Source organism: Amblyraja radiata, chromosome 3 (genome assembly GCF_010909765.2).
Source record: "Amblyraja radiata isolate CabotCenter1 chromosome 3, sAmbRad1.1.pri, whole genome shotgun sequence".
NCBI classification, from domain to species: domain Eukaryota; kingdom Metazoa; phylum Chordata; class Chondrichthyes; order Rajiformes; family Rajidae; genus Amblyraja; species Amblyraja radiata.
The window spans coordinates 74,591,782-74,612,890 of NC_045958.1; the positions used below are offsets into that span (position 1 = coordinate 74,591,782).

At 42.2% G+C, this 21,109-nt stretch overlaps 1 protein-coding gene across 1 annotated transcript in view; it reads right to left on the reverse strand.

Moving 5' to 3' along the window:
- Positions 1–2,999: 2,999 nt before the first annotated feature.
- The window catches only part of unc45b (unc-45 myosin chaperone B), a 56,335-nt gene continuing 38,225 nt past the window's right edge, over positions 3,000–21,109 (reverse strand). Inside the window, exons 13-20 of the mRNA XM_033018086.1 lie at positions 20,591–20,731; positions 19,862–19,989; positions 18,196–18,262; positions 14,978–15,091; positions 11,228–11,343; positions 8,718–8,835; positions 4,973–5,128; positions 3,000–3,572 (exon numbers count right to left, since the gene is read on the reverse strand). Coding sequence (XP_032873977.1) covers positions 3,303–3,572; positions 4,973–5,128; positions 8,718–8,835; positions 11,228–11,343; positions 14,978–15,091; positions 18,196–18,262; positions 19,862–19,989; positions 20,591–20,731 — 1,110 coding nt within the window. The 3' untranslated portion in view covers positions 3,000–3,302. The remainder of the gene's footprint in view (positions 3,573–4,972; positions 5,129–8,717; positions 8,836–11,227; positions 11,344–14,977; positions 15,092–18,195; positions 18,263–19,861; positions 19,990–20,590; positions 20,732–21,109) is intronic.

A 21,109-nucleotide genomic window follows, 5' to 3' on the forward strand; every position in this document is an offset into this window, starting at 1 on the left:
TTTTTGTACTTGAGTATGATTGTGCCTATGCACAAGAAGATTTTGACTGAACAATAGGCAAAAAAGTAATGTCACTGTACATTGGTACATGTGACAATAAAGTACGATTGAACCATTCAACATTATTGTGTCAGATCATTATAGATCAAGCCTGCTGCCCAAACTCATCTTTCACAGATCCATTCCTAAGTATATTTTCTATTTTATTCTTAAAAAATCACAACATTTTAGAAATTAGTAATTCTATAGAATTACTTTAAAAAAAGAAATAGACTTAAAGAATATGAAAAGATTTAGAAATATTACAAATGTTAACCTGAAGTGAAATCATCTTTACAAAATCTGACCCTCGTGTTTTCCTGCTAGTCTGCAGGTTAAAGTCCCACAAGAATATAAATGACCTGGTCGTCAATGTAGATTGGTTGGGTAGTAAATTGGCAGTTGACACCAAGATTGCTAGGGGCGTGGACTGTTGGGAAGGCTGTCAATGTATACAGCAGGGCATAAATCATACACAGAAACGGGCAGAAAAATGGCAGATGGAGTTTAATCCAGCCAGTGTGAGATGATGCCCTTTGGGAGGTGAGATTTTAGGGAAAATATACAGATAATGGCAAGACCCTTAACTCCATAACGTGACAAAACACAAGTCAAGAGAGTGGTAAAGAAGGTATATGGTTTGCTTGTTTTCTTATGTCATGGCTTTGATTATTTGAGTTAGGAGCTCATGATGCAGCTTTATAGGACTTTGGTTAGGTTGCATTGGGGGTATTGCGTGCATTTCAGGTTGCCCCATTGCAGGAATGATCTGAAAGCTTTGGAAAATGTGCAAAGGAGGTTTACCTGACAGATGACTGGAAAGTGGATATTAACTACACGGAGAGATTGGACAAACTTGGATTGTTTTTCCTGGAATGCCAGAGGTTACTTGGAGACCTGATAGAAGCACAGTATATACAAATAATGAGAAGGCACAGATAGGATAGACGGTCAAGGCCGTTTTCGCAGAATAGAGAAATGAAATGCTAGAGTGCATAGTTTTAAGATGACAGGGGCAAAGTTGAAAGGATATGTGCAAGGTACATGTTTTTACACAGAGGGTGGGAGTGCATGGAATACATTGCCAGTGTGGTTGTTGTGGCAGATATAATAGGTTTAGGTTTATTATTACTGAGGTGCAATGAAAAGCTTTGTTCCGTATGCTCTTTCAACAGATCAGAAATACCACACATAGACACAATCAGTTTAAACTCGATCCAGGCTGACCCTCCATTCTAACCCTCCATGTTACAGTTGTACAGAACTGTGGCTAGGCCATATTTGGAGTATTGTGTGCAGTTCTGGTCGACACACTAGAGGAACAATACGTAGAAATAAAGAACTGCAGATGCTTGTTTACAAAAAAGACACAAAATGATGGAGTAACTTAGCAGGTCATGCAGCATCTCTAGAGAACATGGATAGGTGACGTTTCGGGTCCATCTTCTGACTTGACCAGGAACATCACCTATCATGTTCTCCAGCGATGCTGACTGACCCACTGAGTTACTCTGGCAATTTGTGTCTTTTTTTACAGGAACGATGTGAGGAAGATGATGCAGGTGCATAAATGATTCACAAGAATATTGCATGGATTGGAGGGTTTGAGTTATAAGGAGAGATTGGATAGGTTAGACCTATTTTCCCTGGAGAGAAGGAGATAGGGAAATGACATGGTAGAGGTATATAAAATTGTGAGAGGCTTTAGGGTAGATAGCTGGAGTCTGATTCACATGACAAAGATCTCTAAACTAGAGGCTGGAGGTTTAAAGAGGATGAGGGGTAAACATTTCACACAAAGAGTACTTGGTATCTAGAATGAACTGCTGCAGTGGGTGGTGGTGACAGGAATAGCAAAAGTGACCCACATTTAAATGGCAGCAGAGTGAGCAGTGCCTAGCGGGATGTGTAATTAATGCAGACAGGTGGGATTAGTCAGGCATTATGGTCAGCATAGATGCGGTGGGCAGAAGGGCCAGGTTCCATGCTGTGCAATCCCATAACTCTATAAATATAAGGGCATACCAGTAAATGAAAACATCTTCAAACAAGCTCTGTGTCAGCTTTGGCATAATGAATACCATTCATAGCAGAGTCTAAATGTTGCAGCTTTGATCTACGGTAGAAACACTATTCCAAAAATCTAAATGCTGAGGGAGAGTGATGCAAAAGTAAAAGCATGTCAAGTGGATTTGATAGATGGTTGTAGAGAAGTACAGCAGGGAAACAGGTCCTTCGGCCCATCAGGTCCACGTCGATCGTCAACGACCCATTTACACTAATTCCACGTGACTTCCATTTTTAAATTCTCCCCACAATGTCCCAACTCCCCATAATTCTACCACTCTCCTATTGGCAATTTACAGTAGCCAATTGAATTCCAAACAGCATGTCTTTGGGATGCGGGGAAGCGGAGCAACCGGAGGATACTCACAGAGAGTGTGCAAACTCCACACAGTCAGCGGTTATGGAAAGGAGGCAGGAGAATGGGTTTGAGAGGAAAAGATAGATCAGCCGTGATTGAATGGCAGAGTAGACTTGATGGGCCGAATGGCCTAATTCTACTCCTAAAACTTATGAACTTTTGAATCCAAGGTCAGGATTGAACCTGGGTCTCTGGCACTGTGTGCCACTGAGTCTACTCATTTGCACCACTCTGCTACCCTCAGTGAAGAAAAACAGGGGAGCCCAGACATGCTGCTGAAGGGCCTTTGACCTGAAACATTAACTGTTTCTCTCTCCATAGATGCTGGCTGACCTGCTGACATTTCTAACATTTTCTGTAGTAATTTTAGATCTGCAATTTTTTAATTTCAATTTCTTATCACACCCTGTCTGTGGGTGCTTGCTCTGCAAAAATGTGATTGCCGCTTTTCAACGGTGACTGCACTTCAAGAATCTTCATTACCTGTGAAGCACCTTACAGTGACGTGAGAGTAGATATAAACATATAGCAGTTCCATTTTCCAAAAGCATTCAGCTTCCAGCACTTGGCAGAGTGTGGCACTGAAAATACATTTTATTTTCCTAAATACAGCTTGGTTAATTAAGTTTTGTTTTCCCAGTCAGCAGTTTGTCACAAGAATGAAGTCAATAAACAGTTTTAATCATCTCCAGCAACTCCTCTATAATGATCGAGTTAGGAAATTTATGGGTATTAAAAAAATTAGACTTTGGGGCCACACAGGCTTTAAGTAAACAACCGATTATATCCCACGGTGAGGTTTAATTGAGTGATCTAATTATTCTGCACAAACTGCTCTTTATTTAGCCTGCTGGGATGTTGGTTTGATCAGGGAGTAATCCATAGCTTTCACGAGGCACTTCCGCGCCACATCGATAACATCGTGATGCTTGGCGTTATCTTCCATCTTGCCGATCACTGTCAGGATCTCCAGTAATTCGCTCTCAATCATCATTTTAGCGATCTCTTGGTCCGCCATCATGTTGAGAGCAATGACCAAGCCACGGTGCTGGACCTCCAAGTTGTCATGGATACACAGTCTCTGCAAGATCTCCAGCCATTGCACGGTCTGCGTTCAAAGAGAGAAACAAAATCTCACCAAGTTCCTTTAAAAAAAGCACTCAACTGTTTCTGAGGCACCATGGTGCCAGGAAATGTAGTATACTTTAGTTTAGTTTAGTTTAGATATACTGCACGGACACAGGCCCTTTGGCCCAACGAGTCCACTCCGACCAGCGATCCCCGTACACTAGTATTATCCTACAAGCTAGGGACAAGTTACAATTTTTACAAAAGCCAAATTAACCTACAAACCTGTACGTCTTTGGAATGTGGGAGGAAACCGGAGCACCCAGGAAAAGTCCATGTGGTCGCGGGGAAAATGCACAAACTCCATATGGACAGCACTGGCAGCCTGGATTGAATCCAGGTACCTCTGGCCATGTTAGGCAGCAGCTCTACCGTTGTACCATCGTGCTGCCCTGTGTGGAAATGTGGGAGAATTCAGGGGAGAGAAAATAGATGCAAGAATTTATATGTGTGGTCGATGTTCAACCACTCATTGTTTGAAGAAAAGATTAGATCATTGATGATGTAGCTCCTGAATGGAACTGAGTAAGGATGAGGGGGTGGGCAAAAAATAAGGATGGAAGGAATGAGGAGCATGGAGTAGAGGGGTGAAAAGTTGGGAAGTGGAAGTTGGTTCGTGCAAGAAAGAAGGAAAAGAGGAACCACTGGAGAGGAGAGGGTTGATGGAGGGAGAGGGTTGCAGAGGAAAGAGGGAGGTGAGAATGTTGATCAGGTTGGAATGGTTGAAGGGGCTGGGATAGGGAAGCAAGAGAGGTGAATATATTTGAGGGGGGGGGGGGGGCAGAAATGTGTGAAAGGGTCATTAAATAGTCTTTAAAGAATGTTTGATCAAAAGAGCATTCTTTTATTCGTAAGTTATTTCATTTTCAGGTCCTTTATTCTGTGGATTGAAGAAAATTGGCAATAGCAAGAGAATAGCAAAAGCCTAGTTGTCTTCACAAAATGTTCCAGTCTTAGTTTGGTTTAGTTTATTATTGTCACGTGTACCGAGGGACAGTGAAAAGCCTTTGTTTACGTAATACCCAGTCAAAGAAAAGACTATACATGATGCATTCAAGCCATCCACAGTGTACAGATAAAGGACAAAGGGTACAGTATTAAGTGCAAGATAAAGTCCAATTAAAGGTAGTTCAAAGATTTCCAATGAGGTGGATGATAGGTCAGGAGTGCACTCTAGCTGATGAAAGGACCGTTCAGTTGCCTATAACAGCTTGGAAGAAATTGTCCCTGAATGTGGAGGTATGCTTTTATGAACTTCTTTACCTCCTGTTGATTGGAGAGGGAAGAAGAGGGAGTGACCAGGGTTGATGAGCACTTTGGGTGAAGGAAGGTGGCACTTTTATCTCTAATGTGCAGGGCATGCAAGTGTTGTCAACTCACGACTGTTGATATCTTGGAGCAGATCTCCTTGTGGCTGGTTGTGAGTGCGGCAAGTGCTCCTGCTGCTGCTCGCTGGAGCTTCGGATCGTCTTCTCCACAAAGCAGCACCATTAGCTTCAGTCTGTCGTTCCCCTCAGCCAAGAAGCGCTCCTGAACCTTGAGGGGAAAAACAAGGTTAACGTCTTCATACAAGAGCTTGAGCTATAAGAAGAGGCTGGATGGGCTGAGACTTTCTTCTATGACGCACAGGCGGAGGGGATGATTTTTATGATTTTTAAAGATACAACGTTGAAGCAGGTCCTTCAGCCCACCAGGTTCATGCCAACCAATGATCATCTGTTCACATACGTTTTTATGTTATCCCACTTTCTCATTTACTCCCTGCACAGTTAGGGCAATTTTACAGATGCCTATTAAAACAACTTCACTGAAATATACAAAATCATGAGAAGTATGGATCAAGTGAATGTTCACAGTCTTTTTCGTAGGGTGGAGGATTCTAAAACTAGAGGGCATGCTTAAGGTGAGGAGGGTAAGATCTAAGAGGCAAATAATCCATACCTAGAAGAGGAAGCTATGGAAGCAGGTACAATTCCAACTTTTAAAAGACATCTGGCCAGATATATGGATAGGAAGGTTTCAGATCAAATGTAGGCAAATAGGACAAGCCCAGAATGCCAAGGTGGTCAGGGTGGACAAGTTGGACCAAAGGGCCTGTTTCCATGCAGTATAGCTCAATGTCCCTGACACTATCAGAAGGATATGATTGTGTTTGAGAGAGTGCAGAGGAGATTCACCAGGATTGGTTGTCTGGTTTGGAGCATTTCAATTATAAGAAGAGATTAGACGAGTGTGTTTTTTTCTGGAGCAGAGGAGACTGAGGGATGTACTGACAGGTTAAAACACATATGAGAGAGATAGAGAGGGTGGATGGTAAGAATCTTTTTCCCTATGGTGGGGTGTCAAAAACAAGGAATGCAGGTATAAAAGTGAGAGTTAGGATATTTTGAGGGGAGCTGAGGAGGTGTTTTTCACACAGATTGTGTTTGGAATTTAGAAGGTAATTGTGGTAAATGCAGGTACTCTCAACATTTAAGAAGCATCTGAACAAGGACTTGAATCGCCAAGACAGAGAAGCTAAATACATTGTAAAAGGGGTGGTACTGACAAGTAACGTGGTCGGCATAGGCATGCCGAAGGGTCTGCTACTGTGCTGTACATCTCTATAATTCTCTATAATATCGGACAGAATGGACTGTGGATCAACTACTTCATTTAGAAATTGGAAAGAGAGATGTAATTTGAGGGCTGACCCATCCACGTCCAGCCTGTCTAATCCATCACAGGAAGGATGTGGAGGCTTTGGAGAGCGTGCAGGAGAGGTTTACCAGGATGCTGCCTGGATCGGAAGGTGTTGGCTATAAGTAAGTATGTTGCAAAGCCTACCTGAAGATCGCTGATAATCTGTCCCAGCCCGTGTGCGCGATTTTGGCGCCGTTTAGAGGGGGGACGGGTTTAAAACGCGATTTTCCCTAGGCTGTTCAAATCGAGGTTTTTCAGCCTAGTTAATTATTAACGAAAAATCGCAGGAAGATTCCGTAGCTGGAGCTATTTTTAGGTTTAAGGGCTTTATTTACTTGTTATAGTAGGTTAAAAATTAACCTCTAAACCCGCGACCGCCGACAACGGGTCGGATCTCATACAGGGGAAAACGGAAGGTAGGCTGTTTATTTTTACGTTAAAAAGGGCTTCTTAAGATCCCTTTATACAAAGTTTAATGTTGCGAGTAGCTAATTTGGGCCCCATTATATCCCGCAGTATTTTTCTGGGCATTTGAGGGCACAAATCTACCGCAATGTGAACGTTCTAAACCAGCGCGTTCACAGGATCCCACTAGAAAGATTTAAATGGACATTAATTTACAGCAATTGAACACTAAATTCCTTCCATTTGGCCTATAAATTAATGTAAATGAGATTTAAAAATCATGTTTTATTGTGAATTATTTGTGAATATTATTTGGACACTTAGGCTATTTAAAAATGTTAATCATTTATTAAGAAATGGATAGATGTTTAGATCTAGTAATTGAAGTTTGAAATTAGCTACAATTGGGTAACTAACTAATTATATGCTTTAATTTCAGGTCATCCAAGTAAGATTATTTTATATTTGTTTCAGAATGCTTCAATCTATGATAACTGAAAATTTCATTCAGTTCTCTTAATTTTTAAGAAAGTTGTGGGCTTTTGACTGTCCACGATCACAGCTTTTTTGTTATGTCCATAGAAAATCAATAGGGAACAAGATGCTAATTTCCGAGTATGAAAATGGCCATAACTTTTTAAATACTTGAGATATGAAAGTGAATTAGGTGTCAAATTAAACTTCTTTTATGCTTTATCTGATGGGATAAATTGCAGACTTGATTTTTAAAATCTCAAAATTTTGTAACATTGCTACTATAAGGAGACGTTGGACAAACTTGGATTGTTTTCTCTGAAGTGTTGGAGGCTGAGGGGAGACCTGATAGAAGTTTATGTAACTATGACAAACGTAGACAGAATAGAAAGTTAGAACTTTTTTTCCCGGGTGGAAATGTCTACCACTAAAGGGTATAGCTTTTAAGCCAGAGGGGAAAGTTTAAAGGAAATGCAAAGGGTAAATTATTTTTACACAGAGAGTGGTAGGTACCTGCATTGCACTGCCAGGGCCAGGGGTGATGGTGGAAGCAGATATAATAGTGGTATTTAAGAGGCTTTTATATAGGCACATGGATATGCAGTGTATTGAGAAATATAGATTACATGCAAGCATGTTCAATTTGGTGTTATGCTTAGCACAGACATCATACCCTGTTCCTGTCCCTGTCCCGTGGTCTATGATATGTTGTACGATCTCACTAAAACCTGCAAGATTATCAGCATGAATGTTGAGAGACCACAGGATGAAGCAACAAGAACCAAAGGTTGCAGAATCAGAATAAAGGAGTTAAGAAGTTTTGTCATTTAGTGTGCAATTCTCCAGCCTCAACGGCTGTGGGTGCTCAGTCGTTGAGTATATTCAAGACTGGGCTTGGTAGCTTTTTAAGCACTAATGGATTGAAGGGGTGCTGAGAGTGGGCCAGATAGTGGAGCTGAGGGCAAGGATCACCCAGTGATAGAGTAGTCTGGAGGTCTTGTGTGTCTCACTCTTTGCTAGTATTTATCACGTTACATATAACCTACAGCACAAAGAAATGTGGTGTAAGTCTCCAATAAAAGAAACAGCAAACAATGGAAATCAAAAGGTCATAAGTGATAGGAGCAGAATTAGGCCATTCGGCCCGTCGTCTACTCTGCCATTCAATAATGGCTGATCTATCTCTCCCTCCTAACCCCATTCTCCTGCCTTCTCCCCATAACCTCTGACATCTGTACTAATCAAGAATCTATCTATCTCTGCCTTAAAAACAGCCATTGACTTGGCCTCCACAGTCTTCTGTGGCAAAGAAGCCCACAGACTCACCACCCTCTGAATAAAGAAATTCCTTCTCATCTCCTTCCTAAATCTTGGAAGTTGTAAGAAGTTGTAAGAATTACACTGACCCATGGCTGAGCAATAAGTGTCCAGCATCTGAAGGCAATTGAAAGTTCATCCCTTCTCACTTGTACTTCAATTTCAAGGTTTGTTAACGGGTAGAATAAAAAGGCATTCTCAATTCCACCAGATAATAAAAGATTTAACAAAACAGCTTCTCACTTACTTCCTTACAGGTGATCATGTTGCACATACACTCAGTGGCTGCTTGTCGGATTTGATCATGTTCCTCAAACATGTAACACTCAATCTCGGGCAGAGCTTTCTCCTTGATTATCTTTTGCCTGAATGCAGAACGAAAGGAAGATTCAAAATTGCAGGATGTCCAATAACGACTCGCAGCCAATGAATACGGTGACAACTGATACATTGGCATGTATCTAGTGTTACCGAGCAGAAGCAATTTCATCTTGTCTAAGTTTGTTTTTCTCCCAGTATCTTGCCGTTTTATTGATTTTTCATTTCAGATTTCCAGCTGGAGTTTGTCTCTCAAACTCTTGCATATCATTATTTTGATTTCAATTAGAATGGAATTTTAACTAATTCATCCGGAAACACTCGAGGTTCTTTGACCTAAAACTTTACCATTGTTACTGTTTTCAACAGATTTGTTTTTTATTTCCCACTTCCAGCATTCGAAGTTTATATTTTCATTTTCATAGAATGGAACATTCTTCCTGATGTCTTCTTTTCCTTTCAGTATCACCAAGTGACTCGATGATACCAAGTTATTATGTCCCTTGTGACAAGATCAGCTGATATCTAGGGACATGCTGATAGCCTGTCAAAAGTGTATGGACTGTTCATTCATGATTAATTATCATGACAATTTCACTCAGGAAAATAAATGTTGCTTTTGAAAGTTGTTTTGTTCCTTCAGATTGATAACGTATGTAATTAGGACAAAGACCTATTTGTGCTTTGTTCTATTAATAAATTATTAGAATGAAATTTAATCTAGAATTGAATCTACGCACAGTATAGGTCTCTCTATACCAAATTATATGGAAACAATGTGGATTTTGCATTTCCCATAATTTTGAAGCTGAGTAGTTGTAACCTTCAGCAACATTTTCAAGGTCTGTTCTTGAGAAAGCTCAAGACTGTGGGGTGAATTTAACGAGGTTTTTAAAATACTGAAAGTATTTGATAGAACAACATTGGGATGGAGGATTCAGATCACACACACACACACACACACACACACACACACACACACACACACACACACACACACACACACACACACACACACACACACACACACACACACACACACACACACACACACACACACACACACACACACACACACACACACACACACACACACACACACACACACACACAGCAAAGGCGGGGGCCAGGGAAAACGGGGGAGCTCTGTCTGAAATTCACACCCGCGATGAACAGGAAGGTAAAAGACGGCTGGTACAGTTACTGTAAGTCCTTTAGAGAGCGCAGAGAGGGTGGGGGGGGGGGGGGGAGAGAATACGAGTCGAGGGCAAACTCTTCTAAACTCGCCAATTAGGTCGCCGCAGTGGGACAGGCCCTTTACTACACAAAGGAAAAGGAATAGCAATATATGATGGTAGACTGAGATGACAACAGATGAGGGAAGATTTGTGTAGTGCATAAATGCTGTCCAGGTTAGAGGAGGGCACATTGTGAGCATTGGATGCAATAGAGCAGGTAGGACGAGATGCAGTTGAACCTCTGACTCGCCTGGAAGGGCTGTCTAGTTCCCTGATTATAGTGTTGCACCTTCTGAGGTGGCAGGTGGAAATGCCAGTGTATGGGAGGGGTAAATGGAGAAGGATGGATGAATCAGGGAACCAAGCATATGTGGACTCTGCAGGAAGTAGTAAAGGTAGGAGATGGAAAGATGTCACTGATGGTGAGATCACACTGCAAGAAATGGCAGAGGATGGATGATGTGTTAGGATTCTGAAAAATGGCTTCAAAATTAAATAGGTATTTTAATGATGTAAACAGATTAGGGAGGTTGTAATTGTTCTCCTTAAGGATGGTTAAGGTTAATGGGAGATTTACTTGTACTGGTCCGAAATTATGAAAGGTTTCACCAGAGGAAATAACTAGAAACTGGCAGAATTGTTTTTAACTAGAGGACAAAGAATTGAGTTAATTAGCAAAATAAACCGTGGGAAATGAGGGGATTATTTATCCAGAGTTGTTTTGATCTTGTTAGCATTGCCTGAAAGTGTGGTGGAAGCAGTTTCCTAAAAAAAAGGATAATTATTCGAAAAGAGCTAAACGTTGCTGGTCTTTGGAGTCAGACCAAAGAAAAGTTTGAGTAAATTGAAATCATTACTCAAAGAGACGGTACAGGGAATGGTATTGGTATTTGGTTTATTATTGTCATAAGGTCATAAGTGATAGGAGTAGAATTAGGTCATTTGGCCCATTAAGCCTACTCCGCCATTCAATCATGGCATATCTATCTCTCCCTCCTAACACAATATTCCTGCCTTCTCCCCCATAACCTCTGACACCTGTACTGATGTACACCTGTACTAATCAAGAAAATTGTCACGTGTGTGTACCGAGATACAGGGAAAAACTTTAAAAGACCACCTTCTATGCTGCATCATTCGAGCAATGCAGACACACACCGCCAGAAGCACAAACTTGGATTTACACAGGTGAGCAACTTGCCTTAACTTCTCGCTTTTGGCAGAAAGGTTGGTGAGAGACATTAGAGCCTCATAATTCTGCAGACCATCCAGCTCAGTGTTCAAAAGGCTGACAAGTGGCCTCACCACTTCATAGACCTGAGGGGAAAGAGGCAAAGAGATCAGGCATTATAAAACACATCAGCAGCGAAGACGACAGAAATGCATATGGCTGAACGACAGTTTTAAAATGAATGTAAGTGTTAGTGCCACACAAGGCTAATGGATATCACTGCAAGGACAATGTTATGCTGGTGAGTCACCTTCTTGAACCATTGCAGTTCTTCAACTGAAGGTGCTCCCACAGTGGAGTTAGGGAGGCAGTTCCAGGATTTAGACCCATCGATGATGAAGGAACAGCAATTGATTTGCCAGTGCAATCAGTGCATGATTGGAAGGGGGAATATGCAGATTAGCCCTCAAATTATGCACCATGTTCATTGAGCTGCTAGAGGTTGGAGGTTTGGCAGGAACTGTTGAATTGGCTTATTGAGTTCTGCAATTCATCGCGTGACTGGTGCACTCTGTAGTACTTGTGTAACTGTAGCTCTGCAAATGTGCTTTAAACCAGATACAAACAACCGCTTGAACTGTTACGGTTATTACTCCATTAATGTGGTTAAAGTGAATGGAAATGGAAGATGGTCAGTGCTCTGTGTCCATATGGACTCAGTTGTCTGCTCTTTGCTTACTGCATTAACTGGGGCAACTGTGTTTATGTATGGGGATAGTCTTGTGGATCTGTATGCAAAAAATGTATTTCATTGTACCTGGTACACGGGACAATAAATAAACCATTGAACCATATAAGTGAAATTGGTGCAGGGAGTGGGAGATTCATTTACAAATCAAATGAACTGGTAACGTAGTCCCTTTCCTGTAAGCATAACTCCCTCTCCAACTGCACTGTGGAAATACATTCAATGCAGGACTGCACAGTTCAAGAAGGGCAGCACAGTGGCGCAGTTGGTAGAGCAGCTGCCTCACAGCACCAGAGACCTGGGTCCAATCCTAACTTCAGGTCCTTTCTGTGTGGAGTTTGCATGATCTCCCTGTGACTGCGTGGGTTTCCATCGAGTGCACTGGTTTTCTCCCTCATCTGAAAGACGCGCGGGTTTGTAGGTTAATTGGCCTCTGCAAATGCTCCTAGCGTGCAGGTAGTGGATGAGAAAGTGGGATAACACAGAATTAGTCAATGGTCTGTATGGATTCGGTGGGCCGAAGGGCCTGTTACCACACTGTATTGCTAAACCAAACTAAACTTGGCAGGCTACCATACAAGGTGTTATATAGTGAACTCATTTTAACTCCATCTTGAGCTTTTTGAAACTAAGCTTCTCAAAAGTCCACAACTTATTAAACATACATGCTTGGAAGCAAACTGCCCCTGAATTGCTCTGAATAATGGCAGATATGTTCCAAACAAGTAGGTCTGTACTATGCTTCTGATGAAGGATCATTGGAGTAATCTTAAATGCAGTTTTTCTGGCAGATGCAGCCGAACCTGACACATAAAAAAAGGTTTTAAACCATCTTCCATGATGTCAGAATGACCCAAAGTATGACACAGCATATATTGAAGTGTAGTCACGGTTGCAATGTTAGAGAAACAGAAGTCCATTTTAATGCAGGAAGATCTACAAACTGCAATGTGAGGTTAAGTATAACACAGGCAATCTTTAAGAGCTCTTTCATTGAATTCTCCTGTGTGCTGATTCATTGCAGAACATGCAATTTGCCACAACTTTTGTCTTTGGAGAAAGACATAGAAAGAAGAATGTTGTCCCTCATCCTGAGCTTTTACTTTAATGAAGTACCCCTAGTTGTAATTTGAATTACTGACCACTTTGCAGCATCTGGGAGAAAGTTACCATGACTACACACAGATAAACTGATCATATTTGTGATGTTGATTGGGGAAATAAATATTGGCTCTTGGACATAAGGGAGAAGCTTCCCTGCTTTCATTAAACAAAGTACATGGGACTGTTAACTTTGGGGAGCAGGCAGGAGGCGGCGCTGCCTTAGCAGCTGCGGCTTGCCTGCAGTCCGTTTGTTTTTTCTTTTTTTGTTTGTTCTTTTGTCCTGTTTTAGTTAATTTTTGGTTTTATTTTTATTTTATTATGTTGTGTATGGGTGTGGGGGGGAGAAACGTGTTTTTGGTCTCTTCCTTCGGGGGGATGCGACTTCTCTTGTCGTATCCCCCGTGTCCGTCTCTGTCTGCGCCGAGGCCTAATGGCGGAGCTGGCGGCCTCGAAGCTGGGGCAGCGTTCCAGCGGCAACATCAGAGCTGTGGCGTTCCGGCAGCAGCGGCAGCGGCGACCCGACAACGGAGCTGTGGCGTTCCGGCGGCAGCGGCGACCTGATCTCGGAGGATCGACCACGGGCCCGGTGGACGACAGCGTCGGGAGCTCACAGGTCGCCTCGGAGCAGAGGGAGAACAAGGAGGGAAGAGACAAGGACTTTAAGATTTTTGCCTTCCATCACAGTGAGGAGGTGCCTGGTGGACTCACTGTGGTGGATGTTAAATTTGTGTTTATTGTGTGTTTTTGTCATTTTTATTATATGTATGACTGCAAGGCAACGAAATTTCGTTCAGACCGAAAGGTCTGAATGACAATAAAGGCTACTTTACTTTACTTGTTACTTTAGGAGACCATCAATAAACAGCATCCCTGTCAAGTCAACTAGCACTGCTGCACTGGGCTGTCAGATATAGCTCTGAAGTGGATTAAGCCCAGAACACCTGACTTAGACAAGGTCATGACTCACTGACCACTGCAGAAATGAATACAGAGTCATCAAAAAACAACATCATTTAGCACTCTCTGTTCTTTTGGGCAAATGAATGACATTTTGAGTTACGTTGGGAACTGTATTCTGATGACACAGGCAGAAACAAACAAATAATCCTTGAAAGCCAAGCAATGGTTTAACTTAACAGCACTGTGGGAAAATGAGAAAAGGTTTTGTAAAATTCTCCCCGGGAAAGCAATGCAGTGTGCTACCAATTAAAAATCATTAGTAGATAATTTGACTTTGTGAATTATTGACTTTATTTCCAACCAGGCTAAGCGAGAACAATAACATGCATCTGTGTAACAAGTAGGAAATGTAATAAATCATTCCTTATATGTTACATATGGTTAGGTAGGTACTGAGACAGGGTTCTTCATGGTGTGGAAATTCATGCAAGCTTTCCGAATAATCTTGAAAGAAAGATGGGTTTGCAGATATAAGGCCCCACTCACAGATCTCTTAGGGTGTTCCAAATGCATTCAAATGCCATTGGGCATTTTGGAGACCCTGTCACTCCAACAGGAACTGGGACAGCCAATTTGTCTACGATATTGTTCCCATAATCAGGTTTTAGTAATAATCAAATGTTATTCTTTACAGCTTATATATTGTACATGTCATCATGGATTATACTGTTGCCTTTCTTTGTATTGGTATTATTGGATCTTATACCTCCAGTTTATTAAAGATATAATTTCTGACAGTACAGCACTGCAGTGGATTATCAACCTTGCGTGCTCGTGTGTGACTTACTCTCGCAACCTTGTAACTCTGAGGCGGTGGTGGCAGATAAAGACACAGCTCTGTGTGATTAGGCCAGAAGTAACCAGAATGCCAGAAACCCCACCCTCCCTCTCCATTAACAAAGCAACTCATTTATATCTGACAATTTCCCATTGAATCACTTCTGGTTGCCTGGTTAATTTCCACTTACCCTTTCACCAGGGAAAGCTATTTCTGGGTCAGAGATGGCAGCGATCTTAGCAAGAGCATGGGATGCCTTGACTTTGCCAACGTCGGTGCCGTGGAGGGCAAGTGGCAACAACGACTAAAGAAGAAAGTGAAGAAATAAGAGAAAGATTGTAGCAGAATGATGGCCTCAACATTTAACATTGACACCCCGGCCCGAAAACCCTCCCTTTTCACAAATTCTTTAAATATTTATCCTCAATTATCTGAGTGTAACAGGTTGCTGCCGTCAGCATTTGTGAGCCTGTTCCACAGCTTGCATTCTCTTAACATCAAAGACAAACATTACAGGAGCATTTATCAAATGACCAAACACTGAGCCATGGTGATTTTAGGATGAAAGGCGAAAAGAAGAATCAAAGGGGCACATTTTTAGCCGGTGGGGGAGGAAAAAGAGCTAGAAAGGTTAAGGGAAGAAGTTCCCGACACTGAAGACACAGTCACCACAAATGGAGCGATTGGAACTGGAGCTGGTCAAGGGGCCAGAATTGGAACAATTCAGGCATGTTGGAAACTTGTAGGGTGGTTGCCGTTAGGTAGGGTGAGACCAAATAGGATTTCACCAGGATGAGAATTTTAAACCACTGAATGATGGCAGGTATTGAGACATCAGCAGGACACCCGAATCGGGTGTAAAGTTTAGAACAAATCTGTCACCCTTTAGAACAACGTTGCTTTAAAAAAAAAATCCCTTCATTCATTGCATATCTGCTTATAATACTTTGAGAAGAAAGTGAGTAAATTTAAGGGGAGCTTATGGGGAGATTTAATTGAGATGTATGAAATCATATAGGATCGGAATAGAGCGCAGAGCAAGGATCTACGGACTAGAATAGTCAATAACTAAAGTTCTTTGGTGTAAGTTAATCAGGGGAAGGTTAGAGAGCTTAAGTATGGCAGTGCACAGAGAGGAGGTGTTACAGTGGTGGGAGGAGGTGTGGTTGGAATGTTGGGCTGGGGAAGCAAAAGTCTCTACACTTAAAATTGGTGTGCTGTAACCCAGAGGTTGAGAAAGGGCATTAGGTCAGATAGGGTAGCTGTGGCCAGCATAGACCAATGTGACCAGGATAGGCTGAATCATCTGCTCCTGTGCCATAGATAGCTTTACTTGTATGCAAATTGAAATTTCGGAAACTTTGTTCATTACTTATTAAAGCTCCCTGGATGTAAAAATATACATGACTTCTACTGATGTGCGAACTTAATGTATATTAATGTAAATTCATGTAAAATGTATCTGCATATATTCTAGTTACCATTGAATTAATTTCTAAAGGTTATTTATTCAGCGCTAGAGATACACCTACATTCAAATCTGTTTCTTCCCTCAATATGATTGCTACAAAAACATAAGGTAGACAAAAATGCTGCAGAAACTCAGCGGGTCAGGCAGCATCTATGGAGCGAAGGAATAGGTGACGTTTTGGGTCGAGACCTTCTTCAGACTGATGTGGGGGGGGGGGGTTCACAGTCTAGGTTCCTTCCGCTGCTGGACATAGGGGGCATGGTGTGGTGGAGACACCCCTCAAAATAAGGGAAGGGATTCCACGCCAGTGGGCCACGTAAGTGGCAAGGGTGTGGGGTAAAATTGTGATTTGGGGAAACTGTATTGTATGTATGTATAGCCTCCGAGAATGTCGGATGAAGTTTTGTAAGTATCATGTATTGTATATATTTATTTCTCAAATAAAGTCTATTTTGAAATTTTTAAAAAAAAGAACTGAGCGGAGGTGTTGGGCGAAGCGATCGTCAAGCCTACGCTTGGTCTCACTGATGTAGAGTAGCTGACAACTAGAGCAGCGGATGCAATAGATGAGGTTGGAGGAGGTGCAGGTGAACCTCTGCCGCACCTGGAAAGACTGTTTAGGTCCTTGGATGGAGTCAAGGGGGGAGGTAAAGTGACAAATGTAGCATTACCTGCAGTTGCAAGGGAAAGTACCAGGGGAGGGGGTGGTTTTGATGGGAAGGGACGAATTGACCAGGGAGTTATGAAGGGAGTGGTCTCTGCGGAAAGCCGAAAGGGGAGGAGATGGGAAGATGTGGCCAGTGGTGGGATCCTGTTGGAGGTGGCGAAAATGGCAGAGGATTATCTGTTGTATGTGATGGCTGGTAGGGTGTACGGTGAGGACAAGGGGGACTCTGCCCTTGTTATGAGTGGGGGGATGGGGAGTGAGAGCAGAGTTACGAGGTATAGAAGAGACCCTGGTGAGAGCCTCATTTATAGTTGAAGAGGGGAACCCCCGTTCCCTAAAGAATGAGGACATCTGCGATGCCATGGTTTGGAACACTGCTACAAAAACATCACGCTCTCATGAGTTCACTATTGTCAATAACCATTCTTCATAAATCCACTGAATTGAACCACCACAACTCTGCAATGTCACAAAGTCACATTGATAAGTGCCACATTGCCATAAGAGCGGCACAGTGGTAGAGTTGCTTCCTTGTAGCGTCAGAGACCCCGTTTCGATCCTGACTCTGGGTGCTGTCTGTACAGAGTTTGTACGTTCTCCCTGTGACCGCATGGGTTTTCTCTGGGTGCTCTGGTTTCCTCCCACCCACATTCCAAAGATATACAGGGTTGTAGCTTAATTGGCTTTGGTAAGTTGTAAAATTATCCTTAGTTTGTATAGATTAGTGTACGGGGTGATCGTCGGTCAGCACAGTCTCGGTAGGCCGAAGAGCTTGTTTCCACACTGTATCTCTAAAGTCATTTCTGAAGTCACATTAACCCCTGAGTTAGACCGGAATGTAACGGATATTATTATTAGCAGGAGTGGTTAGGCCGACTGGAACATCTTCAACACAATGCCCTGAGGGTTGACCTTTGAAAGATTGGAAAGATTGCGATAGGGGAGATGCAGAGTAGCTGTTTCTACTTGAGGAGGATGCAATTCCGGGGCCTATATCACTTAAAAATAAAACAACCACTAATAAATTCAATAGCGAAATCAGGAGAAAATAACTTTACCCAAAGAGCAGCAGCAGTGTGGAAATTACTCCCACAGGGAGTGGCCGAAATAAATAGAAGAGATGCATTGAAGGACACCTGGTTCAACAGCAAGGGGACAGATATGGTGATAGGGAGGGATGAATAGGGGTGGGAGGAGGCTATTCACCAGGCAGATGAATCCAGATGTCTCTAGCCTGTGCAGCATGCTCAGTGCGAGTCTATATAAATACCTTTCCACCACCTTGTGCCACAATTTTGCCCCGATCTCTGGCATCCTCGACCAAAGCAAGGAACACTCTAAAGGCCAAGAGGAAAAGGAGATTTAGTTGCATATGAACAATACACGACACTTGGTTTCTAAGAACTGAAAATAGTATTTGCACAGCAGAGCTAATTAACCCATTGTCCCACAGAGGCAGCGACTCAGGTTCAATCCTGACCCCTGATGCTGTCCGTGTGGTGATGACCACATGAGTTACTTCTGGGTACTGTGGTTTGCTCCTGTATCTCAAAGATGTGTAGGTTGGTAGGTTAATGGGCCACTGAAAATTGCCTTCGAGTAGTTTAATGAGAATGTGGGAAAATCGGGGTTAAAGAAAGGAACAGCTGGTTTACACTGAAGATAGACACAAAAGGCTGGAGTAACTATGGGTTTTTCCTCAGAGATGCTGTCTGAGATACTCCAGCATTTTGTGTCTATAATTGGGGTTAATGTTAATGTTGATTAGTGTAAGTGGGTGGTTGATGGTCGGTGTGAAATCAATGGGTCACAGGGCCATTATCTCTAGGACTCTATGACTATAATAACATCATGCTTTGATCATGTCCACTTTGCAGAAATCGTGTAATAATGTAATAATGGCAATAGTTCTGCATAGACCACAGAATCCAGGTGGGCATCCCAATGACGTATAGTTGTAGGTGCCAACTAATGGAAGAGACTTATTGTTAAATGGATTAATGTGGTGGGATCTGGCCATCCCTAAAGGTGCATTATCGCCTCTCCATAATTGGGCTTGATCTAATGTCATGTATGTTGGTCAGTCTGGCTAAAAATGGCAAATTCCCTCTCTTTGAAGGATATGCATGATTCATATCGGTAATTCAGAAATGTTGTGATCTTAATTATGAAGGACTAATATATTTTTAATTTAATTTCAATTGATTCAAGTGAATTTAGTTTGCACAGCTGACAGAGTGAGATTATTAGCCCAGGCATCTGGGTTACTGGCCAGTAACTCACCACTGCACCATCATAAAACCCGTCTCAGACAGGCAGGGGAATTATTAACCCCACATTGTCCCGGTAAATATTTATCTCCTCGCCAATATTTCAGTGTGCTCAAATGCTGCAAAAGGAATTTTAAAATTACAAGTCTTGGATAACAGAATATTTTAGCTATGGAAGCTTTGGGAATGCTACTTGCACTTTGGTGTGGTGTTGTATTGAAAGTTCTTCTCAACCTATATCCCACTGTGGACCATGTGCATATATCCCAGTCTGGCACATCTCACACTCACACACAACACTCATGCATCACACTCACACACAACACTCACACATCACAAATCCTTCAGCTCCACTTGTCCATGACAACCAATCCACTTCCTGTCGATTAAATAAACGTAGATGCCAGCAGGCTGCTGATCGGGACGGGCACAGGAACCGTTTCTTTATAGCATTTGTGTCGTGGCCTGCTTCAATGTTAGTGACCTGTCAGAATGTTGTATATCACTGCAGTTCCAGTGTGCATAAATTAGCCTGCCACTTTAGAGTGTGCTGCATGGTCAGAGGTACAGTGTGTCCCCTGGGAGGTGACATTGAAGCCCGTTTTGCCGCTTCAGGAGTCATTTTGCATGAGAGTCTCCTTAAGCTCAATGGAGATAATATCTCACCGTGCCATAAGCTCCTTGGTCTGGTCTGTCAAGATTGCACTGTCTGCCTTCAACATGACAGCAAGAGCCGAGACAACGCCAGCCTTGATTAAACGCTTCACCCGCTGCATCACAAAGTCTTTTTTATCCTGCGAGAGCAAGAATCGTATTGTTATACAACAAGGAAACTGACCCTTCGGCCCAACTCGTTCATGCCAATCAAGATGCATATCTACGTTCATCCCATTTGCCCGCGTTTGACCCATATCCCTCTAAACCTTCCTAATACAGCAGCTAAAATAATCTAAAATTATCTTACTTGCTTCCTGCAACACCCAAGGCTGCATGCTGCTTGTCTAACCCAAGCCTCAAGTTCACCCCCCACCACCCGAGCCCCCTCAGGCCAAGCTTTTGATTTGGTCAAAGCTTTTGGTCTGAAGAAGGGTTTCGGCCCGAAACGTTGCCTATTTCCTTCGCTCCATAGATGCTGCTGCATCCGCTGAGTTTCTTCAGCATTTTTGTGTACCTTCAATTTTCCAGCATCTGCAGTTCCTTCTTAAAAGCTTTTGATTATCTGCTTTAATATCTGTTTTTGTGGTCTATCTTATATTTTCTTTGATAACACTCCCACAAAACATTTTGTGATATTTTACTTTTGTAAATGCCTTTCATGAAGTTCTGTTTTAAAGCATTTTGGTCCATCTTCAGATTGTGACAACTACTTTTGGAATGCAAAACCATTTTTTTTACCTTTGGATGATCTTCAGGGACATGTTGCTTTGACAACTTTGCCAATTCAACTAGCTCTGGTATCCTTTCTTTTACATCATAACTGTTTGTGCAGTTCACCAGGACTGATGCCACAGCATAAAGGATTGTCTTGTCAGCTGACTAAAAGAGAGAAAGAACTGATATTAGGACAATGCTCTATTAATAGCAATCCTATATCAATTCCGCTTTATTCCATATGAGGAAGAACAAAAAAAATAATGCAATGGATTTAAGAATAGGAAGAGATTGCTTCACTAGTTTAGTTTAGTTTAGTTTATTGTCACGCTTTTGTTGCGTGCTAACTCGTCAGCAGAAAGACAATACATGGTTACAATCGATCCATTTATGGTGTGCAGATACATAAGGGAATAACGTTTAGTGCAAGGTAAAGCCAGCAAAGTCCAATCAAGGATAGTCCGAGGGTCATTAGAGAGATAGATAGCAGTTCAGCACTGCTCTCTGGTTGTGGTAGGATGATTCAGTTGCATGATAACAGCT